Source organism: Chrysochloris asiatica, unplaced genomic scaffold (assembly GCF_000296735.1).
Source record: "Chrysochloris asiatica unplaced genomic scaffold, ChrAsi1.0 scaffold00034, whole genome shotgun sequence".
Lineage (NCBI taxonomy): Eukaryota > Metazoa > Chordata > Mammalia > Afrosoricida > Chrysochloridae > Chrysochloris > Chrysochloris asiatica.
Genome location: NW_006408552.1, coordinates 12,317,164 through 12,333,024, shown reverse-complemented (window position 1 = coordinate 12,333,024; position 15,861 = coordinate 12,317,164). Strand labels below are relative to the sequence as shown.

The 15,861-nt window shown below is 43.4% G+C and overlaps 1 protein-coding gene across 1 annotated transcript in view; it reads right to left on the bottom strand.

Moving 5' to 3' along the window:
* SMURF1 (SMAD specific E3 ubiquitin protein ligase 1) overlaps window positions 1-15,861 on the bottom strand; it is a 117,761-nt gene extending 101,900 nt beyond the window's left edge. The window contains exon 1 of the mRNA XM_006859746.1: window positions 15,581-15,861. Within this exon, the coding sequence (XP_006859808.1) occupies window positions 15,581-15,635 (55 nt within the window). The 5' untranslated portion in view covers window positions 15,636-15,861. The remainder of the gene's footprint in view (window positions 1-15,580) is intronic.

Here is a 15,861-nt window from a genome sequence, read left to right as displayed (position 1 = left end):
CTGGACCATCCATGATTGTGTATTTCCCATTCTCAACTCTCCCAAATAATAGTCTTCAGTTTGGTGTCCTGGGTCTTTCTCCATGGTTGTACTACTTGTTAAACTTGTTCTTTGGCCATCTCTAAGTCACTGACCCTCCCTTTCACACTGACAAAGACCACAGGAGGTGTGCACGAGTGCTCCAGGAGCTGAGCCTGGAGGCTAAGAGATTGGTGGACAGCTGAGGGAAGACGTGGCACTAGCCAGGAGAAAGGATCAAGTTAGTAGCAAATCTCTTTCCAACCTTAGAATTAACCAAAAGGAGGGGTTTGCTAACTAACCTTTTCACATCTTTGAAAAACAGAAACAGTGTAGCAGGTTATTTTTGACTATTAAAAACAACCTTAAACCTACTGCTGCAAGTCAATTCCAACTCATAGAACCTGAACAGGGCAGAGGAGAACTACCCCCAGGGTTTCCAAGGCTGCAAATCTTTATATAAGTAGACTGCCTCATCTTTCTCCTGTGACGCAGTTGGTGGGTTTGAACCACTGGCCTTTCAATTACCAGGCCAGTGCTTAACCCATTGTGCCAACATTTAAATGTTTAACTTAATATTTTAATTTTAAAAGGGTAAGCAGCAACTGACCAAGCAAGAAATGATCATGGCTTAGTCTAGAATGGGGGCGACAGGCAGGGAGAGAAGAGGACAAATTCCAGAGACACTTCGGTGGCAGAAACAAAAGGACTTTAGGCTGGATCAGCCATCAAGAAGGACTGAAATTCCCACAGTTGTCACACGGGCAACTGGGTAGACTTCATGAAACTGGGGTGACTAAGGAGGAGGACTTTTAGGGAGGCGGGAATGGAGAAAACTGCTGTGGGATATTAACTTGAAGATATCTACTAGGCTGGGAAGGAGAGAAATGTCAGGTGTACAACAACTTCAAACACATAATTAATGCATAATTAATTACAGAGCAAAAAAGGCTATCACACACACACACACAAAATGTGGCTCATTTTGTGAGTCTGGGCTACCCTCACTAAAAAATTATGTTCCATGAATACATTCAGGCCCTTCCCTGCACATGCCTATTGATTACTGTAGAGCGCATTATTTATAAACGTTGGATTAAGTGCACCTGAGTGTTTTTGTACCTGAACATGAAATGAGTATCCACTTAGGACAAGAGAAACCATCATTTTCTGTTCCATAAACTGTACTTTTAAAGGATAAAACAAATTTCAGGCTGTATATATTTGTTTTTTAAAACCTGAAAACAAAAAAATACCATACCCAAAAAAAGAAGTCTTTTTGAGTGTGGTTTTTGTGCTGCTATCTTGGCTCCAATGAGGAAACCGCTAAAAGAGCCCTTGGAAACCGAAACACAGTGCTGACATAAGGCATCAGCATCACTGACATGTATGGACAGGCCAACAGGTTCCTCTCAGATCTGTGCATTTCTAGGTCATATATTCGGAAACACAATTGCATAAAACCCTGGATCCCAAAGAGCTAAGAGAAAAAGGGTCATGTGTGACATGTGGTTACAACTCTTTCTACTGTTGTCTAGTCAGGTAGCACTATTTCCTTTTTAGGCACTGCTAAAATTTACAAGCCCTGAAAGAATTGCAGAGCAAACTCAATGCTAAGTATGAGTGCCTGGCTACAACAGTCAATTATTATTACTGGCTCATACAAATAAGCCTGTAGTGGTTACGAATCGGGCTGTGAACCGCAAGGTCAGCAGTTCAAAACCACCAGCGGTTCCGCGGGAGAAAGATGAGGCGTTCTGCTCCCGTAAAGATTTACAGCCTCGGAAACCCTGTGCAGGGTCGCTATGAGTCGGAACCGACTCCACGGCACTTAACAACAACCACCACCACCCCCATTTTAAAGATGAGAATATTTATGGAAATAGGTCAGAGATAATTCCAAATGATACCTCAAATTAAAGATATACCAGCTGCTATTGAATCAATTCCAACTCATAATGACCAACAGGACAGGCAGAACTGTCCCATAGGGTTTCCAAGGCTGTCGTTTTTATGGAAACAGAGGCCCGGATGAGCAGTTAGCGAGCTCAAATAGCTGACCTTTCTGTTGGCAACTAGTGCTCTAACCATTGTGGCACTAGGGCTCCATATAGATTCTATAAATGAACAATGTTAACTGAAGTCAAGGTTCCAGTCTTCCCAGGACAACACTCACTAAATAAAACTCAGTCTGTTGGGCCAGAGTCCATTCCAACTCAACGCGACCCCAGGAGTTACAGCGGCGTACAACTGCTCCATGAGGTTTTCTTGGCTGTGATCTCTACAGAAGCACATTACCGGTTCTTTTCTTTGGCAATACTGCTGGGTAGGTTCAAAACACTAGTCTTTAAGCTACCAGACACTGAGTACAGACCATTTGTGCCTTTCAGGGACTTACACGGGATCTAAGGAGGGCACTTCTGACTCTAGAAAGAATCATTTGGACTTACCTGAATAGCATGCTGCTGTTGTTAAGGGCCGTTAAGTCGGTTCTGACTCAAGGCAATCCTATATAGGATGTCCAAGGAGTGACGAGTGGGTCTGAATCACCAACCTTGTGACTGTTAGTCCATCGCTTACCCTACACCAGGACTCCAATATCATGCTAGGACAAGTCATTTGGGGGTAGGGTTAGACTCAGAATAGAAACTCCCTGGGAAAAGCTTATTTAGACTTACAAATATTACAAAAATACTCTCTGGAACCCAGAAATCTTGCTGTTAAGATAAGCACTGGGCTGCTAACCACAAGGGAGATGGTTCAAACCCACCAACCACTCTTTGGAAACCCTACACAAGGTCGATCTGAGTTGGAACTGACTCAGTGGCACTTAACAACAATAGTAACTATGCCCTTAACATAAATGCTGTTTGGTACCTATCTGGGTTGAATTGTGTCCCCTATAAATAAATAAAGAGTCCTGGCATGGCGCCCATGGGTTAATGTACAGGGCTGAAAAATCATTTGAAATGCAAAGTACACGGTTCAAGCTCACCAGCTGCTCCTTGGAAACTCTATACAGGGTTGCTATAGGTCAGAACTGACTTGACAGCACTTTAACAACAGGAACAAACTGTAAATCCTAACTCCTCTACCTGTGGTCTTGGAACCCTGGTGTGGTGCTATACGATAAGCTGTGGACAGCAAGGTCGCTTTGAATTACAAGGGCAGTGGTTCAAACTCACCAGTTGCTCCTTGGAAACCCTAAACAGGGTCACTATGGGTCGGAACCCACTTGACAGCACTTAATAACAACAACAACATTAGTAAGAAAGGACTTCATGGCACTTAACAACATTACCTGTGGTCTTAATTCCATTTAGGAGTGGGTTTCTTTGTTATGTTAATGAGGCAGGGTTCATAATGGAGTGTTTTGAGTCAACCTCTTGAGATCTCAAGATATTAAACAACAGAGCTGGGGAAAGAGCGAATGAAAATCATGAAGATCACTGAGGAAAATCTCAGAAGATACAAGGATCTTCCTCCAGATCTCAGCGAGGGAGGAAACGGTTCCATAGAGCTGCCATCTTGAATTTGGACTTCCAGCCTCCAAGACTGCGAAAATACATTTCCGTTCATTAAAGTCACCCACTGGTGGCATTTCTGTTCTAGCAGTCCTACGTAACGAAAACAGTACCTTTAATCCATTTAGCACAATTGTTTTTAATTTTCAGAACATCCAAATTTGAAAATAATTATCACTGGCAAGTAAAGCACAATCGTCCTTAAAGAAGCACTTTTCGATTCTAAGAGCTGGAGATTCTTTTGTCGTTGTTGTTCAACATTTTTAGTTGTTGAAAAGTAATACATGTGAGGGAGTCCGGTGAGGAAATTGTACAAAAGCCACTGCATGAGTTGGTTCTGATTTAACAGAGGCATATCTGAGTGATAATCATGAATTCGGTTCCAGACCACTTCAATCAAGCGACTAACGCATATCAAGTCAGTCACACACATGTGCAAAACTGATGTTTACACTCTACTGTCGTCTATGAAGTGTGCAATAGCATGATGAAAAAGTCTGAAATATTGGAAGAATGAACGGGACAGAGTCATGAAGTGAGCACGTGCTGTTGGAAACATGGCACCGATAAACCTGCTCCACACAGAGCTGTCATTGACCCTCCAAATCTGAATGAAATGCAGCATCTGTGACAGTAATAAAACAAGGACAGCCATACAGTGTCCCATCAAGACCTCAGGCCTCAGTTCTTCTCCAGGAGGAAACCACAGCTAACATTTTCATCAGTGTCCTTCCAACGACACTCTCCACAAGTCTAACCCTGCTGCTGTTGGTGGCAGGTACAGCGACCCTGCACACGGTTTCCATGTCTGTACATCTGTACGGGGGCAGAAGGCCTCATCCTTCTCCCAAAGAGCAGCTGGTAAATTTGTGGTAAATCTGAACTGCTGACCTTCTGGTTACTATCCTACAAGGCCACCAGCACACCAATAGAGCTATGCATTTGTTTTTTTCTTTTAGTTTTGTTTTTAACTCAAATAGTAGGACCGTTGGTGTGGCGCTGTAGGATAATCGTTGGACTGCTAACCACACGGTCGGCAGTTCAAACCCACCAGCTGCTCTATACAGAGTCAGAACCGACTCAACGGCACTCAATAACAGAGCATATACTAGCCACTGTTCTGAAGCCTGCTTTCTTCACTCCATAATATATCTTGGAGAATGTTCCACACCGGAATATAAAGCACTAACTGATTCTTTTACAACAGCTTCACAGTACCCCATCTCGAGGGCACAGTGAACGCTGTGATGACCACAACTGCCTTGTTGTTCTGGGTTTTGAGAGTTTTCTGTCTTAGACAGTGACCAATCTTACTCTTTACTGTGGATCATTTTGTCATGAAAGGCCATCAAGTTGATTTGGACCTACAGCAACCCTTTATAGGGTTTCTAAAGAAAAGCTGGTGGGTATGAACCTCTGAACTTGCAGTGAGCAGTCCAATGCTTAACCTACATGCCACCCCAGGACTCTTTTTAATTAAACATATTTATGGTTTATGTCTCTGACAGGTTGCTGCTTTCACAGGTTTTACTCCATCATTATTTAATCAGTTTCACCACTAATGCACAGTTAGATTATTTCGGATGTTTTATCATTCCAGACAATGCCGCACTAAATATTCTTACATATTGTTGTTGCTAAATGCCCTCAAGTCAGTTCCAACTCATAAGGCTTCCTACGGCTAGTTAATGTGAACTGCGGACCTCGCGATTTAAACTGACCTTGCGGTCCAGTGCTTTATCTTACAGCACCACACCAGAACTCCATTCTTGTAGGTAAGATTATACAAGGGTGGATCCAAAATAATCGGCATTCCAGCTGATACAAAAATATACCATCCCATCCATTGCTGATGATAACACTGAATGTACACATGAAATGATTCTCTCGAATACACCGATGACAGCGGATTGTGTGGCAAGTCATTTGCAAATCAGCCATGGCTCTCCCTAGAAATAATCCATGACAGACTTGGGTTTCAAAAAGTTTATAGGAGATGGGTACTGAAACACCTTACGGAAGATCATAAACAGAAACATTTGGACATCTGCAAACAAAACTTGGACCAATATTCAAAGGAGGGTAAAAGTTTCTTTCAAAAGTTCGTTACTTATGATGAGACGTGGATTCATCACTACGAGCCTGAGCATAAACTACAAAGTATGGAATGGAAATATCCTCAATCAAAGATCAAGAAAAAGTTCAAAAGTCAACCATCAGCTGGAAAACTGATGCTTACAGTTTTCTGGGATCTTCAAGGGCCACGAACAATTATCAGGTAAAAGGTTCAACAATCAACAGTGTTTGATGCTCACACTGAAGAGCTGAAGTCTAAACTTCAGATTAAGCGCAGAGGACTGCTGTCCAAGGACATCGTGACCTTGCATGATAATGCATGTTCACACACCTCTGTCTACACTGTTGACACTGTGTTTAGAGGTATTATTAAAGCATCCTCCCTACAGTCCTGATTTTGCTCCATCAAACTTTCACCTGTTTGGACCCTTGAAAGCAGCCCTTTGTAGATGAAGATTCACCTTTGATGAAGAAGTGAAAACAGCAGTGCATTCATGGCTCACAGCTTAGCCTAAAACATTTTTTAATAAGGGAATACGAAAGTTTGTTGACAGATGGACAAAGTGTATTGAAAAGCAAGGAGACTATGTCAAAAAATGATGCAATTATCTTTTCTAAAATTAAATTCTACAGCCAGGGTGTGGGTAATTTTTGACTCACCCTCATATAAATGTGGAACTGTTATCTGTAAGAAACATTCCTAAAGGCAGGATCAACAGGTCCAAGAGGAGAAGCATTAATTATCTGAGCTGTTGTTAGGTGCCGTCAAGCAGGTTCCAACTCACAGCAGCCCTGTGTCCAGCAGAACAAAACACTGCCCAGTCCTGAGCCATCCTCACAGTTGTTATTATCTAATAGACAGTACACCAAACTGCCCTGTTGTTGTTAAGTGTACCATAGAGTTGGTTCCGACCCATAGTGACCCATACAGTGTTTCCAAGGAACAGCTTGTAAGCTTGAACCACTGACCTTGTGGTTCAAAACGACTTAGCACCACACCAGGACTCCAAATTGTCCTACAAACCTATTTTCAATTTTTAATTCCCAACTAACAGCGTTAAAAAAAAAAAAAGACTTCCACCTTTTCACACCCTGGTGTTCTCGGCAGACTATCAAGCTCTTTGGTATCTACTGCCTACAAGATGAAAAAGTGTCTCACTCTTAAGTTTTGATGTGTATTTTGTTTACTATGAATAGGGCTGAGAAGCTTTTTCAAAACTAATTGCATTTTCTATTCTGAGAACTATCCACTGTTATTGTTATGTGTCCTCAGGTTGATTTCAAGTTCTACAGAGTAGAACTGTCCAGTTTCCTACATCTTTATGAAAACAGATCTTCTCTTTTGCAGATTTGCTGGTGGGTTCCAACCACTGACCTTTCGGTTAGAATACAGAACTTAACCACGGCTCTCCCACTCATATCTTTTGCCAACGAGGTTATTGACCTTTTCTTAAGATTTTGAGAGCTCTTTTGGTACTAAAGAAACCCTGTAATATGTTGTTGTTGATAAGTGCCACTGAGTTGTTGTTGTTATGTGCCACGGAGTCGGTTCCGACTCATAGCGACCCTGTACAGGGTTTCCGAGGCTGTAAATATTTATGGGAGCAGAAAGCCTCATCTTTCTCCCATGGAACAGCTGATAGTTTCGAACTGCTGACCTTGCGGTTTGCAGCCCAATTCGTAACCACTACGCTACCAGAGCTCCTTGCCATTGAGTTAGTATGCTATCAATTGTTTTCCCTAGTCTGTCTTGGCATATTCATTGTATTTATCATATTTTTACCATGGAGAAATCTAGCTAGCTACTTTGCTAAAAATTTCTATTGTTTACTTTTGTTTTTCATCTGATTCTTTTGAGTTTTTCAAAATATACTACTAAATCACCTACAAATGGCAACAATTTGGTTTTAGCTTTCCTGGTGGCTTCCTCTCGTTAGTAACAACTATGACAGTGCACCACCCCTGTATTGTTCTTGATTTTAATGGGATGCTTTCAAAGTGCTACCATTACAGATGAATCTGACTTTAGCTTGTAAACCCCATTCTCTATTGAACTTTGTGACTATGAATACAGAGACCTTGACAATTCTTTGTTTATTGTTATTTTTCCATATTTATCAGTAAGTTCTTAAGTTTTTTCTATAACTTTTCTTTAGTGTTAAAGTACGTTGGAGTCCTGGTGTGGCACTGTGGGATAAAGCACAAGACTGCAAAGTCGGTTTAAACTTCAGCATTGATGGTTCTTATCCACCAGCTGCTCCTCGGAAACCCTATACACGGTCGCTGAGAGAGTCAGAACCAACTCAATGGCACTTAACACAGTACATTAATCACTCTATCATTTACATGGACTATTTGTTGTTGTTATTGTTGGGTGCCATCGAGAACGAGACACAGCAGACATCCACCACTCTGTAGTTACACTTGTGGTGCTGTAAGATAAGTACAGGACTACTAACAACAAGATCAATGGTTCAAACCCACCAGCTGCTCTCAGAAACCTTATACAGGGTACCTATGAGTCAGAACCGACTCGATGGCACACAACAATAACAACTCTGAAAATAAATAGGAGAGATACTGTGTAAAGATAAACACTGGACTGCTAACTGCAAGGTCAATGGTTCACACCCACCAGCCACTCCACAAGAAATAGGTAAGACTTTCTGGCCCCCACACAGATTTACAATCTCAAAAACCCTACACAGTGTCGCTATGAGTAGAAACCTACTCAACAACAACAAACAACTCAATAACTCCTAACCATGCGTCAAAGTTTATCGATCACCTATCTTTACTAGCTCCTGGTTAGCTATAAAAAGGCAGGTACCCCCAGTTTACAGTCAGGGAAATTGAGGCATGGAAACATTATCTTTCTACACGCCCCCTTCCTCACTGTAAGCGCTTCTGGACGTGAGAAATAAAATGCAGAACCTCATGCCTCCGGAGCCCGGGTTTAAGCCACAAGGAAGCAGGATGCCTCCAGAGGACCCAGTGGATGGCCAACATACTAAGAAGACAGGCTGTCTTCTGCAACCCACCGCTCACAATACTCCTTTCCAGACTCCTGAAATCAACCTTCAAGTTTGGAGTCGTGAGCTGAAAACATCTGAAATGCATCACCCAGCAGCCAGCGTAATAGGTTCACACTCGGTGAAACGTGATGTTACTGACATTCCTCAGCCAATTAGAATTCCTTTCTGCTGCAATGGAGGTGAACACAGCTGGAGTTCCAGAGGGGGCGCATCACCAGATGCATCGAATGTACATTATTTAAGCCTTGTTTTCAAACAACAACAGGGGGTTTTGTTTTGTTTTTTTTCTTTACTCCTGAATGTGGAAATAACATTCCACTAAGTATAAATCTATAAATGGATTAAATTGCATCTGCAGACACAACAGTAATTCTAACATTCTAAAAAGGAGGTATGTCATTCCACATGCTATGTGCTTGTGTTTCTTAAACGTAATTCTACAGCTCGTTTTTGCTGTTGTAGTTGTTTTTTACTAGAACAGCCTGGGGTTTTAGTTAGTAGGATGAGAGCAAAGTTAGGGGCTTTCTCGACTCCAGTAAAATTCACTTAAAAACTAAGCAAACCACTAATTTAATTTGTTTGATAGGAGAAAAAATTTGAATGCCCCTTTCCCACCATTCAATAAAATGCACAATTCAGCTATTTTAACTTTTATCCAGAGCCCACAAACATGTTACCAAACACTCAGTCTCGTTAACTAGGCCATTGAGCTGATGTTGAAATATTATGGGTCAGAATTTTTTGGAGTTTTCAACTCATGAGGAAATACTTCTTTACAAAAATAAACCCAATGGTCCACACTAGAACTTGACTTAGTGACCAGACAGAGAAAACAGAAACTGGTGGAGAAGGGAAAACGTTGAGGTTCAGAAATGTCTTTCATGTTTGTGAAAAAAAGAGAAAATATTTGATAAATCACAACTACTGTAAAATGGAAGACATAAATAAACTGGCTGTCGACTTCATGCCAATTCAAAAACTAAATTAAACATTTCATCTCTTAAGTCAGCTAAGAGGATCAATGAGATTCATAGGAGAAAGCATAAATTTGAAAAAATATGAAAAGGTTTTGTTTTTTAAATAACACAAATGTGATCAGATCACAAAATCAGTACTAGAGCCTGTACTGGGCAGAATGTGATTGTTTTAAGGCAGAGGCCAGTTTAACTGCAGAGGCATTGGCGCTAACCCATCAAATGCACTTTGATCATAAAACTCAAAGAAGTGCCAAAGCTGTGCCTCTTTAAACTCAGGACAGACCCTAAGGAAAATGTTACCACAGCTCAGATGCAGCAAGGCTTAGGACTGGTCACTTCTTCCGTCACATCACAGCAACTCTGTTACAACTGTGAAAACAGCCTGCCTTACATAAGCGAGGTTTCTCAGCTGGCACAAATTGACAGTCAACGCTCTTAAGAGCTATCAAATCTCTCTTAAGAAAAACTTCACTTGTTTCCAATCAATTAGGTCCCCTTATCTGTTACTGGTCAATCAAAGTTAATAACAACTATTGCTACAACTACTTCTCCCCCAGCTGCATCCTCTGGACCAAAAGCCCAGTCAGCCTCTCATCACATGTGCTGCAACTTTAAAAATATCCTCTCATTTCCATATGCTATCAAGGAAAGTCGGCTTCCCCCTCTTCACTTGGAATTAGAATTTCTCTCTTCACATACACAGTCACGCTCCAAGAGATATAAAAGCCCAAGTGAGGCTAAGAATATTTCAAGGCACAAAAATACAGCAAAGTTTAAGTATCCGGTATTGCAATTAACTGGTTAACATTCGGGTAACATTTCAAAGAGCACTGTGAGATTTGTAAGAGTAGAAAACTCCATTCTTTAACTTAAAGTGGCTGAGTGTTATCTGAGATTCATTTGTATACCACAAAGTTTTTGCAAATCCTGGTTGAATTTAAAATCAAAATGTCCCCAAACTCGGTTTGCCTGCGAGTTCTAAAATGCTCTTTAGCAAAGATCCCTTGATTTTACACCTATTATAAACAAAAAGTCTACTGAAAACTATTTTCCTGCAAAAATACTACAAAAACATTCATGAACTTTCCAATCTTTTAACTATAAAGAATTACACTTTCCTCAACTGCTTAGGCCAGGTTTACAAAGCAGTTCAACATCTTATCACTCAATCATATGCTGCAAAAAAATCATAAACATAATCAGTATGCAAAAGTAATGCTTGGCATAAATCATACACAAGTGCTGTGACTTAACACAGTCTGCTGAATACCAGCACTGAATGTAACAGAAAGCATGAAATGCCCCTGCAGTAACCTGGAGTAAGTAGGTACACAAACTGATATGGTGAAACGCAGAATCAAAGATAGTACAAGGGTTGAAATCTCATTTTATATATGAGGAAGCTGAAACCCAGGAAGGTTAAATAACACATTCTGTATCATATAGTTCATGGAAGAGCTGAACAGAATCCTAGTCTCTTGACTTTAAATCTAACGCTCTACCTACAACCAGGAGTCCTGGTAGCATGGTGGTTACGCATTGAGCAGCTAACTCCAAAGTCAGCAGTTCAAATCCACCAGCCACTACATGGGAAAAAGATGAGGCTTTCTGCTCCTGTAAAAATAATGCAGCCTCATAAACCCTAAACAGGGTTACTAAGAGTCGGAATCGACTCGATGGGTTTGCAGCAGCAGCAGCAGCAGCAGCAGCAGCCACAACCAAAGGATCCCTGTTGGTGTAAGGATGAACCACTTAGCTGTTAATCAAAAGGTCAGTGGTATGAACTCACCCGTTGCTCTCCAGGAGAAAAGAGCTAGTGATCAGTTGTACCATCTGGGAATCCCTAAGCGTTAATGAAAGCTTTCTACTCTGCATGTAATCCACTGGATGGTACAAAACAACCCACAAGCAATTACAACTGTGTATCCAAAAGTTTTAAATGGTCTTTTATAACTCCAGTCTGTAAACTTTGCATTTTATTATGCTTTGTGTAGTATTCTATTCATTGATGACTGATTAGGATCTCCCTTGCTTCAAAACTGCATTTTCAATTATCACACCTGGAAACAAACAAACAAACAAACAAAAATTCTGAAACCAGCAAAAAAGAGTTCTACTTTTGAAAAAATAGCTACACAATACGCTAGAAAACAAAGAGATCTCAAATTTCCTATAACCACCTTAAAAATTAGTCCCAAAATTATTCTACCTTCAAATGAAATGCATTATTCCAGCGTTTCCACGTAAAGTTCAACAGCCAACTGCCAACATGTGTGTTCTTCTATCACTACGAAGTTCCCAGTCCTGTTTCAGGGACATTCACAACGACACACTGTCTCAGTTCTCTGGTGCTGTCACAGGAATACCAATACAGACATTTGCGGGATTTCCGAGGAGAAGCTGGTAGGTTTGAACTGCTGACCTCAAGCAGTCCAGTGCTTATACTACAATGTTACATTAAGAAGTCCACACTCAGGGTGCCGGTTCTAGGGGAAAGGTTTCTCTCTGCGTGCCAACTCTGGGGAAAGGTCCCTGTCTCCTTTCAACATCTCTGGGCCCAGCAGCGTCCCTTAAAGACCTCCATGTGTTTTGGCATTAATTAGCCCTGGGTTTAGGAGGTTCTCGGTGCAAACGCTCTGACTGCAGAGCAGGATGCACTCCACTTCTGGTTCTTCTTTCTTGGTGGTAATGAGGTCCTTCTCTCTCTGTAAGCAGTGTCTCATTTTATCTCTAGTAAGATAAAAGGTGATGCTGCCACACCCCAAGGAAACTCCCCTTCATAGGAATCAGGGCAGTGACCCAAGACAGGGTATTGCATCGCACTCACTTTAATCCCCTTACAACGGACTGACGGACTGCTCACATCGGATCACAACACAGGGGTTGATTACAGCATTACATAACTGACAAACTATATCACTGTATCATTGCCACACCAGTGAGAATCATGATAGCCAAGTTGACAACAATTTTGAAGGGATACAATTCAATACCTGACACGCACCCTCCTCTCAGCTTCATTCTAGGGGGTGCAGTCATAGTTCGGTGGTAGAATTCTCACAAGACCAAGGTCTGATTCCCGGCAATACACACCTCATGCACAGCCACCACTCAGGTGTCAGTACGGTCTGCATGTTGCTGTGATGATGAACTGGGGTTTCAGCAGAGCTTCCAAACTAACAAGGACCAGGAAGATAAGCCTGGCCAATCTACTGAAATCAGCCAATGACAACCCTGTGGATCTCAACCATCCAATCGGCAACCAATCATGGGACTGATGCAGGACTGAGCAGCAATTTGTTCATTCATTCCATTCTGTTGTGCATAGGGTCACCATAAGTCAAGTCGGGGCCAACTCCACGACCGTTAACAACAAGAGGGAAGGAGAAAAGGTGCATTGGAAAGTACATTCATCATCCTCTGATGATTTAGTATCAAATGTCAGCTAAAAGCTCTTTTAAAAAACCATCCTGTCTGTATCTATGACATCTCAATTGCTGAATCCAAAAACAATGTACAATTTTCCTCTCTTTCCCAAGGAAAAGTACCAGGCCCGGGCCTGCCAAGTAGAATATATATATATATATGCCTAGTATCTGACACATACATTTCTAACTAAAACCTGATTCCTTCTCAAATCTGAATCACATGTTTACCAAAACTCACTAAATCAGTTACTTCCCTATTAACAAGAGAACAGAAAAGGAGCTGCTGTCAATTATAGATTATATTGTAAATGAGAACCAAATTAAAGCTGTCCGTAATTAAAGGTTTACAAGGATTGCAATGTCAGAAACCTGGCTTTCATGTAGCCATAAAAAGAGCTTCGTGTCCAATGCAAAGCAAAAAGGGTTTCGTCGCCAGGCCCTGACACAGAGCAGTAGTTCTCTCTAGAAGCTAAGGTTCATGGAATACACCAGTCACCTGACAAAACCAGGCTCTGGGTTTAGGTCCAAATCATTCCAGATCTGACATCTTTGTAAAAGCAACGACAACAACCACGTTTTCCATGACACACAGACCCCACACGCGCTCATGTAGTGCACCATGCAACAACCATGGGTTTTCAATGGAAATTTTTGTTCAATAAATAAATCGCCAATTGTTTTCATGGATTTTGCCAATGACTTGAAGACTCTGTGACTCTGTATCTACCATAACCAAAAGAGAAAAATCAAAACCCATTACCATGCAGTCCACTCTGAGTCACAGTAACCCTGAGGACAAAGTAGATTGCTCCACAGGGTTCCCAAGGCTGTTAATCTGGAAGCCAGTTGGTAAATTCAGCCTCTCATCTCTTGGTTAGCAGCCCAGCAATTTAACGCCAGTGCCACCAGAGCACCTGTGTCTGCTCTAAAGTGTTCAGAATATTCACTCCAACTTTGAAAGCATCCAACCAGATACTGATTTAGGTGTCCTTACTAAGCCAGAAACTGCAGAGAAAATTCGAGAGGGAAATCCCTGACAGGACTGAGAAGAAACTTTCTTTTCCAAGGCTGGAAACATTCTCGTTTGGAAAGTCCCCCCAGCAACACCACATCTGTAACACAACACTGCGTCAGATGTGAATTTAGAATGAAATGGTAGGTCTAGTGAAGGGTGGACGGGCCAAATGCAGAGAGAGGGAGAAAGCGCAGGTGAGGATGCTGACAGTGGTGACTTCTCAGCCACCTACTGAGGCCACAGCGAAGCTGCCCACTCCCCCTTCAAGTGGCACTACAAAGCCAGCTGAGCCACATGGCCATTTCTGTGATAACAAAATAAAAGCAAATGAGAATTCTGGTTTGTCCTGCTGCCAAGGAGGTGTGTGTGGAGGTGCGTGTGGAGATGGTGGGAGTGTGTGTGGGGTGTGGATGGGGTGTTTGGGAGTTGGGGTGATGTGTGTATGGGGTGTGGGAAGGTAGTGTGTATGACGTATATGGGTGATGTGTGTGTGTGTGTGTGTGTGTGTGTATGGTGTGTGAGCTCTGTGAGGTGTGTCTGTGTATGGAGTATGAATATGGTGTGTGTATGGACAGTGTGGGGGGGATGTATGTATGGGTGTATACTGTGTGGTGTGTGTGTATGGGTATGTATGATGTATGTGTGTATGATGTATGTATGATGTGTGTGTGTGTGTGTATGGTGGTGTCTGTGGAGTGTGAGTGGGTGATGGTGTATGTGTGGGTGTATAGTATGGGTGTATGGCGTGTGTGTGTTAAGTGACAGGAGTCAAGGGGTGGAAAGATCTGGGTGAGAGGAAGAGGAAGTGGGATACACTGAAGAGGTCTGGTCCAAAAGAGAAGTGGGGAGCAGGGCCTGGAGAGGAAGACATAGATAGGGCTGACACCCAGCTCAAGGAAAGGGATGCCATGCAAGAAAGGAGCCAGGTGGTAAGAATGGGAGACAAGAGGGGAGGGTCTAGGGAGAAAATGAGGGGCGGGGCAAAGAAAGGGGCGGGGCCAGTCAGGGGAGCTAGGAGGCAGGTTGGGGAAGAGGAAAGAAAGGCATCAGGGAAAGGAGGCAGGTAGAGAGAAAAAATGGGGACGGGGATGAGGACGAGGCAGGAGGGAATTAAGGGGACAAGAGTGGGAGAGGAGACAGGACACAGGTGGGGGCTGGAGGGCAGGAAGCAAGGGGACGAGGTGGAGCCTGGAGGAAGGAAGGAGGCAGGTGTGAGGGAGATGGAGGGAAGAGTTGGAAGGTAGAGGTGAGAAACGAGGGGGCGTGGCCAGGCGGGAGAAGGTTGGGAGAGTTGGAAGGTGGAGGTGAGAAATGAGGGGGCGGGGCCAGGAGAACCGCGAGGGGGCGGGGCCGGGAGCAGCGAGGGGCACTCGTGGAGGGGGTGACGAGGTCCTGGGACAACGGCTGGTTGGGGGAGGGACACTTTCCAAGGGCGATCTGGGGAAATTCCGGGGTTTCGGGGTCTGGGTGGGCGCTGGGGGCGGTGTGGGCCTCTGGCCGGCCGTACCTGTCAGACGGATCTTGATGCTGGAGCCATTCCTGCGCGTCCCGGGATTCGACATCTCCCGCCTGCGATCGGGCGATCGTGGATCCAGCGCCGCCGCCCCCCGGTCCGGCCCGGCCCGGCCCCGCCGCCGCCGCCGCCTCAAGGTTACGGCTCTGGGCTGGGCGCCGGGGTCCGAGCCGGGACACAAACTCCGCGGCCCAGGCGTCTGGGCGGCGGGTGGATGGTGGAGTCGAGGGATTGACTAGCACTCGTCCCAGCGCCCCCGGCCCTCGCTCGCTCCC